Genomic DNA, 13,061 nt, shown 5'->3' on the forward strand with positions numbered 1-13,061 from the left:
TCACCCACTAAATGCCAATGGTGGCTTTGAGGTTGCAGTAACCAGAAACCCCTCCATCCTAGTTATTTCCAAACACTCCATGGATGGGAGGTATTCTTTGAAAACCACTGTATTAAAGGAACTATAAGTTTGATTGGAACAAAGGCTGTAGGATTCCAAGAGGGATGTCTGTAAAGGAAAAAATAGTAGAACTCAGAGGTTATCTGAGCAAGTGCCTAAAATAAAAACATCAAGATATAGCACTATGAGCATGTTAATTATAATTAAATGTGGAGGTAAATACCAAAAGAAATAACTGAAAGGGTTGAAGGTAGGGTGAGGATTGGGAGTGAGGAAGGCATAGGGCAGAGCAGGGACTGCTGTTTTCATTTCTAAATCTTATGCTTTTATGATTTTATAAACTCTGACCCAGGGAAGATTTAGGTTTTGTGGAGATCTGGTTAAGAAAAAAATACAAAGACAAAACTGCTAGAGCCCCTCCCAGAAAAAAAAAAATCCATATAAGTGAGAGGCCTGAAGCTTACATGCTCTCATGGTGAATGAATAAATATGAACATATATTACTTTTATAAAAAAAAAAAGCTTTACTTACATATTTTAATTATCCTTGATGTATGGAAAGTTCTCGAGACAGTCATGTTATGCTCAGAGTTTTCAGTCAGACTGAGACATTATAACAAAATGAGTAGCCCATAAAAAAATTCACTCCCTCCTTTCCCCTCCTCCCACCACCCAGTAGTGGTCCACTTTTGTAACTTAGTCACTAAAGCCAGTGGTGAGTGCCGTCAGCTGCAAAGATCAGAAGAAATGTCTTCTCACATGAGCCAGAGTCTGAGGTGTAGGCATTTGTACGGCTGGCTAATTTTATCACTCATTGATACTATCAAGGGCCCAAGTTCTTTCTGTTTTCCTGCTCTGCCATCCTTAAATATGGGCTTGGTCCTCCCACTGCTCCTCATAGTCACAAGATGACAACTAGAGTTCTAGGCATCATACCCAGATGACACAACACCCAGGGGAAGAAAAGGACTGTTTGTGTCTTCCTAAGTCTCTCTTGAAGAGTGAGAAACATTTCTCCCAAGTTTCCAGCAGACTTTGCCTTATCACACATCGACTAGTCCCAACCCCACAGCCTTAGAGCTTCTCCTTGGGAGGAAGAATGGTGGGATGTCCGTGCTTCAGCTCGGATTGGTGAGGGTTTACCCCAGAGTCATGTGGCTGAGAGGTGGGCACCCAAGTACATCAGGACTCTGCTCTCAGGAAATAAGGGGAGAAATGGCTTTTGGGGAAGCAACCAACAGGTGCTGCTGCAGCCCACAATTTGTGGTTTAAGAATCAGCGAACCCACTTGGTTACAATGACAGGTAATTACTGTTTCCATGCAGTTTTATTACAGGTATTAAGAAATTTTTCTAGTACTACAACTGTGATTTCCACTTTTTCTCAAAGGCACAGAAAGTGAGTCCCAAGACCCTGTGACAGAGAGTGATGACGGTGGCTTCAGTGAAGAGTGGGAAGCCCAGAGGGACAGTCGCCTAGGGCCTCATCACTCTACACCAGAGTCTCGGTCTGCTGTGCAGGAACTTTCCAGCAGCATCCTAGCCAGTGAGGACCCAGAGGAAAGTACGTGCATTTCTCTACATTGGAAAGTCATGAATTCCTTTAGGTGCTGCATGGTCAAACTCTCCCCAAATAAAACGAATCAAAGTGGTTCAGTCTAAGTGCAGCTTTTAGTGGCAGATAACAATAGTTGGTGCTTTTTCATAATTAAATTTGTTAATGGGCCAAATTCTGCCCCTCAGATTTTTAAAATTACCTCTCTACAGCCTGATCTTTGGCATTTGTTTTATAAGGCAAAAGATTTTGTAAATATTATTATTCTGGTTAGACAGCATGTGTACAAAAATTTCATTAATATATTTCACTCTTCGCTGCACAGAGACCTATGGATTTAAATGTTTCGACCTTTTACATTATTATTCGTGTTGTTGGCAAGTACTATATTAATTTTAAAGAAAATCAAAGGGATTTAGGTTCTGTGCAGAAATATAAGAGTTTCTTCAGTGTCTGAGGTGTGTTGTCACTTGGATTTAGGTTCTGTGCAGAAATATAAGAGTTTCTTCAGTGTCTGAGGTGTGTTGTCACTTAGATTCAGGTCAGCACCTGAGGCTTTTTAGGCTGTTAGCCATAGTTCAGGCTCAGCCATCTCTTCATTTAGTCTTAAAGAGTTAAAAACTCTCTAACTAAGAGATAAGCATATTTCCCAAATAAATTATCCTCAATTGTTTCATTTTCACAAAAGTGAAACTTTTGATTAAAACATTAGAGCAAATATGTTAAGTAGTTTCAAAGAAACAAAACACCTAGATTCCTTAGCTTCTCTAATCACTTTTTTTTTTTTTATGGAGGTACTGGGGATTGAACCTGGGACCTCCTGCGTGCTAAGCATGCGCTCCTCCACTGAGTAACTCCCACCCACCTCTAATCACTGTTAATTGTGACCTTGCATTATCCTTCAGCTTGAGCAGAACACTTCTTACAGCTCATCCTTAGTCTTTTACCTGGATCAGAACCTGGGCATATCCATGACTCTGGAGCTGGGTGAGTTTTCCAGATGTTAGAGCCAGCTGTAGCCTGCTACTTTCGCACTTCTGGGAAACCAGACACAGTGGCCTCCCCTTGCAGCCAGGCTCGAGCTTGCCTTGGCTGGTGTTTTCTCCTCGTGCAAAGTTACCACTGTAACTAGGTTGCCTCTCCTGTTCCTCTCCTCTTTTCTCAAGGTGTGTAGAGCCAAAAGACAGCAGTAAAGTAGCTGCTGAGCATAGCAGCAGCATAATTCTCCGTGACTGCCTTTCTGTCCTGAAGATTCTCCTGAGCATCTCTTCATGTCCTTGTCTTCATCTCTAACCTTTTTTTTTCTTTTTTAAGGAAGACCCAAATATTGCCTCTTCCAACTTCAGATTAATATTTTCTTTATCTGGGACCAATATAAACTAATAATTGGCATTCTTTCCTCATCTTAGCATCCAACACGCACATTAACCATCTCTGACTACATTAGTGTTTTAAACAAGGCTTCTGTTTACATACAGAAAAGTCTCAGTTACACTAGAATTTGATATATAAGTCACATGTGTCTTCCAGAACAGTCTTTTAAAAACCAGAATTTAATCAGAAAGCTGGACACAGTTTTTAACTAGAAATGTAAACCATATTTATTCAGTGTGCAGTTGGTCTCCTAGTGCATTTCAAAATATACTTCTTTCAGACATCATGCCAATGACAAGCTTGTCCTGAGTGTACCACTGATAGATTAAACATTTATCAGAGTAGTGAAATTAACCTGTTATTTCCAGGAGTGGAAATTAGACTTATAGAGGTTCTTTTTCTATAACCTCTATGGAAGAGTGGGAAATAGATTTTGCTATTTACTTCTAGTGGAGGAGGAGATTTTAGCAGTAAAGAGGTAAAAAAAACATTTCAAGAAGCTTTTTGTATGTTTATGTAAAAGATGATAGGAAATATTCATTATTTTCATGTTACTGTAACATTTAATCTAGGCATCTATTCTGCCAGGGGTCGTTCAGCAAAATCTTTTAAGAAAATATTCACCATCATTTATTATCTTCACCATGTCTTGTGTTTGGTATACCTGCAAATGCCCCTTTTAATATTAAAGGAGCACCATAATTACTTAAAATTATTTTTCAGAGTTGGCAGAAACAAAACAAAACAGTAATAGACCTACATTACCATTAGCAAATAGCAGTAAAATAACCAGCAGCCAATCTCAGCATTAGCACTTGGCAGTGGAATGCTGTTAATTCACTATGTCTAAATTCAGCAGTTTCCATTGCTGTAATTTTAGTTGTTTGGCCATAGCATATTTTCATTGAATAAATCAAAGAAGCTATTTAAAGAAAACAGATTCCTGAGCAACATGATTTTTCTTAGGTTTTATAAACTGATTCAGTCGGTCTCTTCTGGTTGTGAAATAAAACTTGTTGCTTCAGTAAGTGCCTAAAGAAAAAAATGGTGGTTACTTCTTTGTTTTTTGACTCTATTTTAATTTTGCTAATTAAATATGTCTCTATTTCTCTCTCCATTAAAATGAATTCTGTGAAGTATAACTATAGCATTTGCCATAATATTGCTATTATTTAAGCAAACGTAAGTTTTTAAATGAAAGAAACATGAGGCCATTAGTTTAAAGCTTGATTCAATACATTATTTTTATTTTTTGATACCTCTGTTGAGACATAATTCACACACTATACAATTCACCCATTTAAAGCGGTAGCTTTAGTATATTCACAGAATTGTTCAAATATCACCACAATTAATTTTAAAAGTTTCATTACCGCAAAAAGAAACCTCACACTCCTTAAACTGTCACCTCTCCAGGCCCTCTCATCCCTCTTCCCCCTATTTAAAGTGTACAATGCAGTAGTTTTTATTATATTCACAGAGTTGTGCAACCATCATCACAAGCTAATGTTAGAATATTTTCATCACCTCAGAAAAAAAGCCTGTACCCATTAATCCTCATGCCTCCCAAAACCAGCTAAGAAACTATCTTAATAGATTTGCCTCTTCTGGACATTTCATATAAATGGAATCATACAATATATGGTTCTTTGTACTGACTTCTTTCATTATGTTTTCAAGTTTCACGTGTGTTGTAGCATGTATTAGTACTCGTTTCTTTTTATAGCTAAATAATATTCCATTGTACGAATATATCACATTAATCATCCATTCATCAGTTAATAGACATCTAGATTGTTTCCACTTTGGGCTACTATACATAGTGTTGCTGATAACATTCATATATACCTTTGTGTGGATGTATGTTTTTTTTTCTCTTGGGTATATATACCTACGAGTAGAAATGCTGGGTCATGTGGTAACTCTGTGTTTAACTTTTTGAGAAACTACCACACTATTTTCCAAAGTGTCTGCACCACATTCCCACCAGCAGTGTGTCAGTGTTCCAATTTTCCACATCCTCACCAACACTTGTTATTTTGCGTCTTTTTGATTATAGTCATTCTAGTAGGTATAAAGTTGTATCTCATCGTGGGTTTGATATGCATTTCCCTAATGATTAATAATGTTGAGTATCTTTTTGTGTGCTTTTTGGTCATTTGTACATTTTCTTTGGGGAACTTTCCAGATCCTTTGCCCATTTTTTATTTATCTTTTTTATCATTGAATTGTAATAGTTCTTTATGTATTTCTTATCAGATAAATGTAGAATTTTTCTCCTGCATTATTTTTAAAAATTCATTTCTGTAGCTTTTTTTCTCAAAGAACTTAGTTTCTCATAGCTCTTAATATTTGGAATCAAAAGTCTTTCTAAGGCTATCATTTGTTTATTCTCTTGGTGTGCCAAGAACTTTCCCTGTATTATTTTTAATTCTCAACAATCCTGTGAAATCTCTCTGTAATCCCCATCTTACAGCTGAGGAATTTGGGAGTTAAAGAAGTAAATCAGCTTGCCCTGGATCACCCAAGTAACTAAATAGTAGAGCTGGGCTCTTTAGCACGCCTGAAACTGGTGAAAATATTTGTCAGTCTGGGAAGGTTGGCAAGTTAAAGGGTAACTGACCGTGTAATTCATAGCATCAGATTTCATGTGTCATATGTTAACTTTTTTCTATTAAGGAAGACTTCACTGTGGCTTCCCAGGATTTAAGAAGAACACTGAGGGGGGAGGGTATAGCTGAGTGGTGGGGTGTGTGCATATATGCACGAGGTCCTGGGTTCAATCCCCAGTACCACCTATCCAATCAGTCAGTCAACCAGCCGACCAACCAACCAACCACCCTCACAAACAAAAATAAAAAGAACACTGGTTTCTCAGTAAGATCTTACTAACCAGCACGCTGTTCCTTTCTCCTGCACATGTGGAGCAGACCGTGCTTCTCAGGGCCCTCAACCCCTATCTTCCAGAAGTGGTTTCTCTAACCCAGGCAACAAAACTTTAAGACCAGGATCAAACTTCAGTTGGGAGTAGTTACTTAACAACCAGAAAGTTGAAAGCCAGTTGTAAAGCTTTATGGGTTACTGTTGGACCCCAAGTGAAAGCATATTTTTTAATCTGTAGTTTAGCCTTTGGTTGATTATTTATCACTTTAAAAAAACTTGAAAGGTTAAAAATAATGTTTAACAACAGAAAACCTAGGACCTTTGCATTTCTGTGTAAGTGTTAAGATCAGCTTGTCAATTTCTACAAGCTGATTAAAATTTATTTGGAAATGTAAAGAACTTAGAATACCCAAGACAGTTTTGAAAGAGAAGAAAAAAGTTGGTGGACTTACACCATTTGATTTCAAAACTTACTCTACAGCCATAGTAATCAAGACAGGCACAAGGACAGGCACATAAATCAGTAAAACAGAACTGTGAGTTCAGAAACACACCCTGACATTTATGGTCAATGATTTTTTACAAAGGTGCTAAAATAACTCAGTGGGGAAAGGATATAATCTTTTCAACAAATAGTGCTGGGACAGCTGAATATCCACATGCTAAAGAATGGACAGAAACCCCTACCTCACCCTGTCCATCATGCACAGTCAAAAATTAACTCAAAGTGGATCACAAACTGAAATGTAAGTGGTAAAACTATAAAACTTCTAGAAGAAAACACAGAAGAAAAACTTCACAGCCCTGGGTTGGGCAAAGAGTTCCTTAATATAGCACTGATACATAGAAGAAGAAAATCAATAGATTGGACTTTGTCAAAATTAAAAACTTTCACACTTCAAAAGATATCGTTAAGATACCGTTTCGCAATAGCCATGAGGTGGAAACAACTGAAGTATCCACTGACAGATGACTGGGTAAATAAAATGTGTATACACACAGTGGAACATTATTCAGCTTTAAAAAGAAAAGAAATTCTGACACGTGCCACAGCATGAATGAGCCAGGACATTATGCTAAGTGAAAAAGCCAGTCACAATAAGACAAATACTGTATGATTCCACTTAAGTGAAGTACGTAGAATGGTCAAACTCAGAGACAGAGAGTAGAATGGTGTTTCCAGGGGCTGGAGGGAGGGAGAAAGGAGGAGTTACTGTTTAATGGGTACAGAGTTGCAGTTTTGCAAGCTGAAAAGAGTTCTGTGGATAGGTGGTAGTGATGGTAGGACAATAATGTGAATGTACTTAATGCCATTGAACTGTGTATTTTACCACAATTTAAAAAAAAAAAAAACAACTATTTTACCACAATTAAGGAAAGCAGACGAAGCCAAAGACTGAAAGAAAATATTTGCAAATCATGGTGCAAGCCCTGTTTGGAGAATTTGTAGTTAAGTTATGTAAAGAATGTTTACCACTCAATAATAGGAAGATAATCCTATTATTGGATTATAGGGAAAACTTTGGATAGACATTTCCCCAAAGGAGAAATATAATGGCTAATAAGCACATGAAAAGATACTCAATGTCATGAATCAGAATGGCTCCAATCAAATAGACAGCAATGCTAAGTGCTGCTGAGGATTTAAGAAACCGGAACCTTCATGCGTTGCTGGTGAGAATGTAAACTGGGACAGCCAGCATGGAAGACAATTTGACAGCTTCTTTAAAAGCTAAACATAAACTTACCATATAACCGAGCAGTTCCACTCCTAGGAATCTCCCGGATGGAAATGGAAACAACCTATTCACACAAAGATGTACATACTGATGTTCACAGCTGCATTATTCTTAATAGCCCGTAACTGAAAACAATCTTAACAAAATATAGTATATCCATACAATGGAAAGCTTTTCATCAGTAAAAAGGAACAAACTACAGACACATGCAATATCGTGGGTAAACCTCAAAAATATTATGTTAAGTGAAAGAAGCCAGTGACAAAAGACTTCACATATATTGTGTGAGTCCATTTCTATGCAACGTCTAGAAAAGGCAAATTGATAGAAATAGAAAGCAGGTCTGTGGTTGCTTAAGACCTGGGATGTGATGGGGATTAACTATAAATGGGCACAAGTTATTTTAGTGGGGTGGTGGAAATGTGGATTGGGGTGATGGGTTATTGAATTGTACATTTTACAGTGGGTGAATTTTATGAAATACCTCAGTAAAGCTGTTTTCTGAAAAAAGGAGGTAAATGCCTATCTTGTGAGGATTCATTAAAACAGCTGGCAGGTATAAACTAGGCATTCAACAGATACTATTTATTGTTATTTTTTGATATATAACAGCAGCATCTACTGTTAAAAGACTCCAGAGTCAGCCACATAGCATCTGAACCTCCTGTTACAGAAATCAAAAAAAACGAAGAAAGGGAAAACCCAGTTAAAGCCTAATTTTGTATGATATCATTTACTGACTTCTCATTCAGCGTAGGATGGAGTGGGGGCAGTGATATTTTTAAATTGTGAAATCATAGCAAAGAGTGACAAACTTTTATAATCTTTCCTTTTTAGGGGGAGTAAAACTTGGATTAGGAGATTTCATTTTCTACAGTGTTCTGGTTGGTAAAGCTTCCGCAACAGCCAGTGGGGACTGGAACACAACCATAGCCTGTTTTGTAGCCATATTAATTGTAAGTATACACTGTGAAAATGTGTTGAAACTCCTCATCTCAAAACTGATTAAAAGGTGGTCCTTTTAACCCCAGCTAGGCTGAGTATTCCAGTCACCTGGGGGGCTTTTTAAAAACACAGATAATTGGATCTCACCTGTGTAGTTCTTCACCTGGCCACATACTAAAATCCCCTGAAAGCTTTTAGAACTGTCTCCACCCTGAGATATTCTTATATAATTTGTTTTAATTGTGCATTTTTAACATTTTTTATTGATTTATAATCATTTTACAATGTTGTGTCAAATACCAGTGTACAGCACAATTTTTCAGTTATAGATGAACATATATAATTGTGTATTTTTTTAAGGGTCCCCAGGAAATTCTGGCAAGTACCTCTGCCTAGGAACCAGTGCTTCAAGCTTGGCAGCGTAAATGATGTGAGGAATTGCTGTGCTAGCTAAGTCTTAGTGGGGTGGGCAGATGCTCACACAGTCTGACATTGGTGGTGGTTTTGTGTTTAAGGCCACAACCTGCAGCACGCAGTGTTCCTTGGGGCAGCAAGTATGAGGCAAGAAAAGCTAACACAGTGCATGGTCCTACAAAGGTTTTGCTAATGGTGTCACAGCGTGAAGCGGAAGCTTTCAGAGCTGTGATTGATTTAAGTAAATAAGTCATATTTCTTATTGCTATTTTTGCTAAAGATGTGATATCTTTGATATATGTGAAGTCAGATGAGAGCTTAGACAAGAGCCTTTACGTATGCATTTATTTTGTGATTACATTTGCGATTTATACTTGGTAATATGACAAGTTACAATTTTCATTTATTTTATTTCTCTTTTGATATTAGTGTTCTGGATGTTGTATTTTTTAAGAAGAAAATTACTTATTGTGGATAAACCTGAAATGAAGTTCAGCCTCCAGACTGTATAGTCAGTATCTCAGTAACTAGGGTGAAAAAATGGACTGTATTATCTGGCTGCTCTGTGATTACAAGAAAGCAGTATACACTTTCTAAACAGCTTTTATTGGTTTATTCCATGAGCACCTCTTTGTCCCTACACACCATAAAAAATGTTCTTCGCTTCTGGGATTTAAGTTAGTCAAACTAAACTTATAGTAGCCAACTCAATATTTTAGATAGAAATTTCAGTATTGTTTAATTGTTTTCAAAAATAACTTTACTTATTTTCAGATTCTATTCCCTACCTAAAATTAGAGAATGAAATATGAACAACGTATGCATGATGAACTCTGTTGCAAAGGAAAATAATTGTTTCTAGATTTAATGAAAAAAATTTGTTCTAAAATTAAAACTCAAAGGATCGTATTCAGTTAACCAAATTAAAACCAAGACTTGTGATTGTTTCTTGTGCACAAAATGCTTGCATAATCATGTCTGCGTTTGTGTCTTTCCCCCTCTTCTCCATAGGGTTTGTGCCTTACCTTACTGCTCCTCGCCATTTTCAAGAAAGCATTGCCAGCTCTTCCAATCTCTATCACCTTTGGGCTTGTTTTCTACTTTGCCACAGATTATCTCGTGCAGCCCTTTATGGACCAGTTAGCATTCCATCAATTTTATATCTAGCATATTTGCAGTTAGAATCTCATGGATTTTTCTCCTTTAACTATAATAAAATCGGGGGAGGACAAAGGTGATTTTCCTGTGTCCACATCTAACAAAGTCAAGATTCCCAGCTGGACTTTTTACAGCTTCCTTCCAAGTCTTCCTGACCACCTGCACTCTTGGGCGTTGGAAGGAGATGTCTACAGAAAATGATTTTGAATATAAGTCCTTGTGACCGAGTCCCTCAGTGCAAAAACTACCAGATTTGAGGGACAAGGACAAGGAAAAGTGACGGGCCAACAAGTGGCTGTGCTGCCATCAGCAGTTTGACCCACAGTCGCAGGTGGACTTTACCAACACTGCAGACTCTCAGGACTACCATTACCAGGAGTTAAATGAAATGATTTAAACCAAACAAGACTCTTCATCTTAAACTACATGTTGAAAGCCAACCTAATAAATCTGTATTGAATTCTGAACCTTTTCAGGAGATACTGTGAGGAGAGCAGGCACCAGCCGCAAAATGAAAAGATGGAAAGGGGCTCAAACTTTCAGACTCTTTTGCTGCAGACTTACCATTTTTAAATAAGACTTTTTTCACCTTGAGTCGAGTCAGATGTGTAGGCTGATTTTGACAGTTTTTTTCTCAAGCACTGAAACTCATACCATCTATGGTTGCCATTTCTTCCCAAGGCCAGTCTGAAGTTATTTGAGGTTGCTTTATCTTAAAAGCCTAACCTCAGGTTCCAAATTCAGTACTTTCTGGAAATAATGGAACTATAACTCGATGGTTCCTTATCACCCTTTTCCACTGGATTCATAACTTTTCTCCAGGCTCCCCAGCCCCCTCCCTTGTTCCCTGTCTCCCTTCACTCCCCTCATAAGCACTTCTCCTCTACAGCGAATAAGACAGCTCCGTTGTGGTAGCAAAGGATCCAGTTACTCTAGGGTTTTGCTCTTTGTGTGGTACAAAGAATGTGTTACGAATCTGTGCTCTCAGCCTTGCTGTCGTAACTTCTTCAACAGCAAATGCAATGTGTGCCCAAAGATGGTAGAATTAAAGAGTAAAATGGCTGGTGAAGCACTTTGCCTGGTTTTTCATTTTTCTTTTTTTTAACTACAACCCATTGCCTCTGACAGTAGGTCAGAATTTGAACCAGTAGCCAAAAGCTGGTGGTTTATAAAGTTTGAGTCAGTCGCATCAGGAGAAAGCAAGAACTTGGAGAAAGCTGGTACTTCGCTTGCTGAGCTCTGGGAGAACCAGCTGCCGAGAGAAGAGAGAAGGGGCCTCTGACAGCAGTGGGACCGCATGAGCTAATGTCCCATGGGCAGATGTTTAGGAGGGGATCCAAGTGACTCCTCAGGAACCTCACCATGGGTGTTTTGTGTTTTCCCTTCCAATTCACCTTTCGTTTCAATGTACCTTAGTATGAGTTGGGCCATGGAGTTCAGGCCCTGTGCGGTTCAGATGGAAGATGTGCATAAACAGGGCCGCCAGCCTGCGAGTACACAGCACCTGTTAGTGAAGCTTTGCTGGGGTGCAGCCCTTTTAGCATGGCCAGCCCTCGGCTGCAGCGATCAGACTAAGCATTTGTGAGAAATTTCGTTTCCCCCTGTGGCTGAAGAGGGGCCAGCTTTTCACCTGTTTCCTGCTGCTTTCTCTCCAGCCATCATTTGATCTGGTTTGGGGTTCTCCTTGGAGTGTAGAGTATTTGTTTTCTGTCATGGAATGTTTTCTTATAAGAAGCTAACTTTAGGAGTAATGTGCTGGTACTACCCTGTGTATAAAACCTGGCTCGTGCTAGACCGTGAGAACTGCAGGAAAAATAAGAGCTGTGCCAAGAAGGTGGGGCTTTTATAGTAGGTTCTCGCATCTCTTTTTTTCATTTAGCCACCCTTCCCCGAGAGTCTGTCTTTTTCTCCTCATGTATGTGACAGTGTGGGTATTATCTTCTGGAAGGATTCGCAATTCAGCAGCTACAACAAAGCCACCTGAACACCAGTTTGTGATGTGAAGCAGTCCTGAAGGGAGCCCTGATCTAGAGTGGTTGACTTGCACAAGGGTCCCAGTGTGCTGTGTCTTTCTGAAGGGTTTATCTCTGAAGAGGATATGTGGTCTGTGTGGTTGTGTTTAAGATTAAATCTGTCCTGTGTAGAAAGATTGCAATAGATCTGTCACTTTCTACAACATGGAACCACATCTCAGCATAGGGAACACATCTTATTTCTTTAAATCACCAGTCTCAGATGCAGAACTTTTCCTTTGAAACGTCTTCTTAGAAGAGTCTAATTCAGTTGTTTCTGAGATATCAAAATGCTAGTCCTCCACCATGAAAAATAGATTGTCACCAGAGAAGACAGTAGCAATTCCACTGGGAGGATGTGCCCTCACACAGGGCTAGAGGTGGCTGTGGAGGCAGGCAGAGCAAGTGACAAAGCATGACCAGCTCGGCCGACCTGTGTATAAAAAGGGGGAGGGCAGTTGGAGGAAGGGTGACCGCTGATGTCTGGGCCTGATTTGCCTACAGAATAAAGAGTTTACATTCAGAATGTTGCCACAAACTAGCCTATGGGAAAAAAAAAATTTGGAAGATTTGTAGAGTTTTCACTTGATCTTAGCCAAAAGGCCGAGAAGCGATTGTAGAGTCTTTTCAAAGTGTGTGGTCCTAGGATCACAGCTCTCACTGTAAATGACTAAATTTATAAGTGAACAATTTATTAATTTCACTGTAGAAGCAACAGCTAATAAAATCTGGATCTCCGTTTGTTAAACTGTCCCTTGGTTTTAAAAACCCTCCTTCCATAACAGATACCCAAACAAGTAACGTTTAGTACTTGCCCTTTACTTGGCCTCAAAAAAACCTTATACATGTGTTCTTGATAATAATTTGTAGAATGTGAGAGAGATGTGAAACCACCACATGAGATGTGAAACCACCACATAAG

At 38.7% G+C, this 13,061-nt stretch overlaps 1 protein-coding gene across 2 annotated transcripts in view; it reads left to right on the forward strand.

Annotated features, from left to right (window-relative positions):
• PSEN1 (presenilin 1) overlaps window positions 1-11,196 on the forward strand; it is a 59,925-nt gene extending 48,729 nt beyond the window's left edge. For both annotated transcript variants that reach the window (XM_006206897.4, XM_006206898.4), the window contains exons 10-12: window positions 1,450-1,623; window positions 8,448-8,566; window positions 9,981-11,196. In XM_006206897.4, the coding sequence (XP_006206959.1) occupies window positions 1,450-1,623; window positions 8,448-8,566; window positions 9,981-10,136 (449 nt within the window). In that variant the 3' untranslated portion in view covers window positions 10,137-11,196. The remainder of the gene's footprint in view (window positions 1-1,449; window positions 1,624-8,447; window positions 8,567-9,980) is intronic.
• Window positions 11,197-13,061: the final 1,865 nt, after the last annotated feature.

The sequence above is a fragment of the Vicugna pacos genome, chromosome 6, assembly GCF_048564905.1.
Source record: "Vicugna pacos chromosome 6, VicPac4, whole genome shotgun sequence".
Taxonomy (NCBI): domain Eukaryota; kingdom Metazoa; phylum Chordata; class Mammalia; order Artiodactyla; family Camelidae; genus Vicugna; species Vicugna pacos.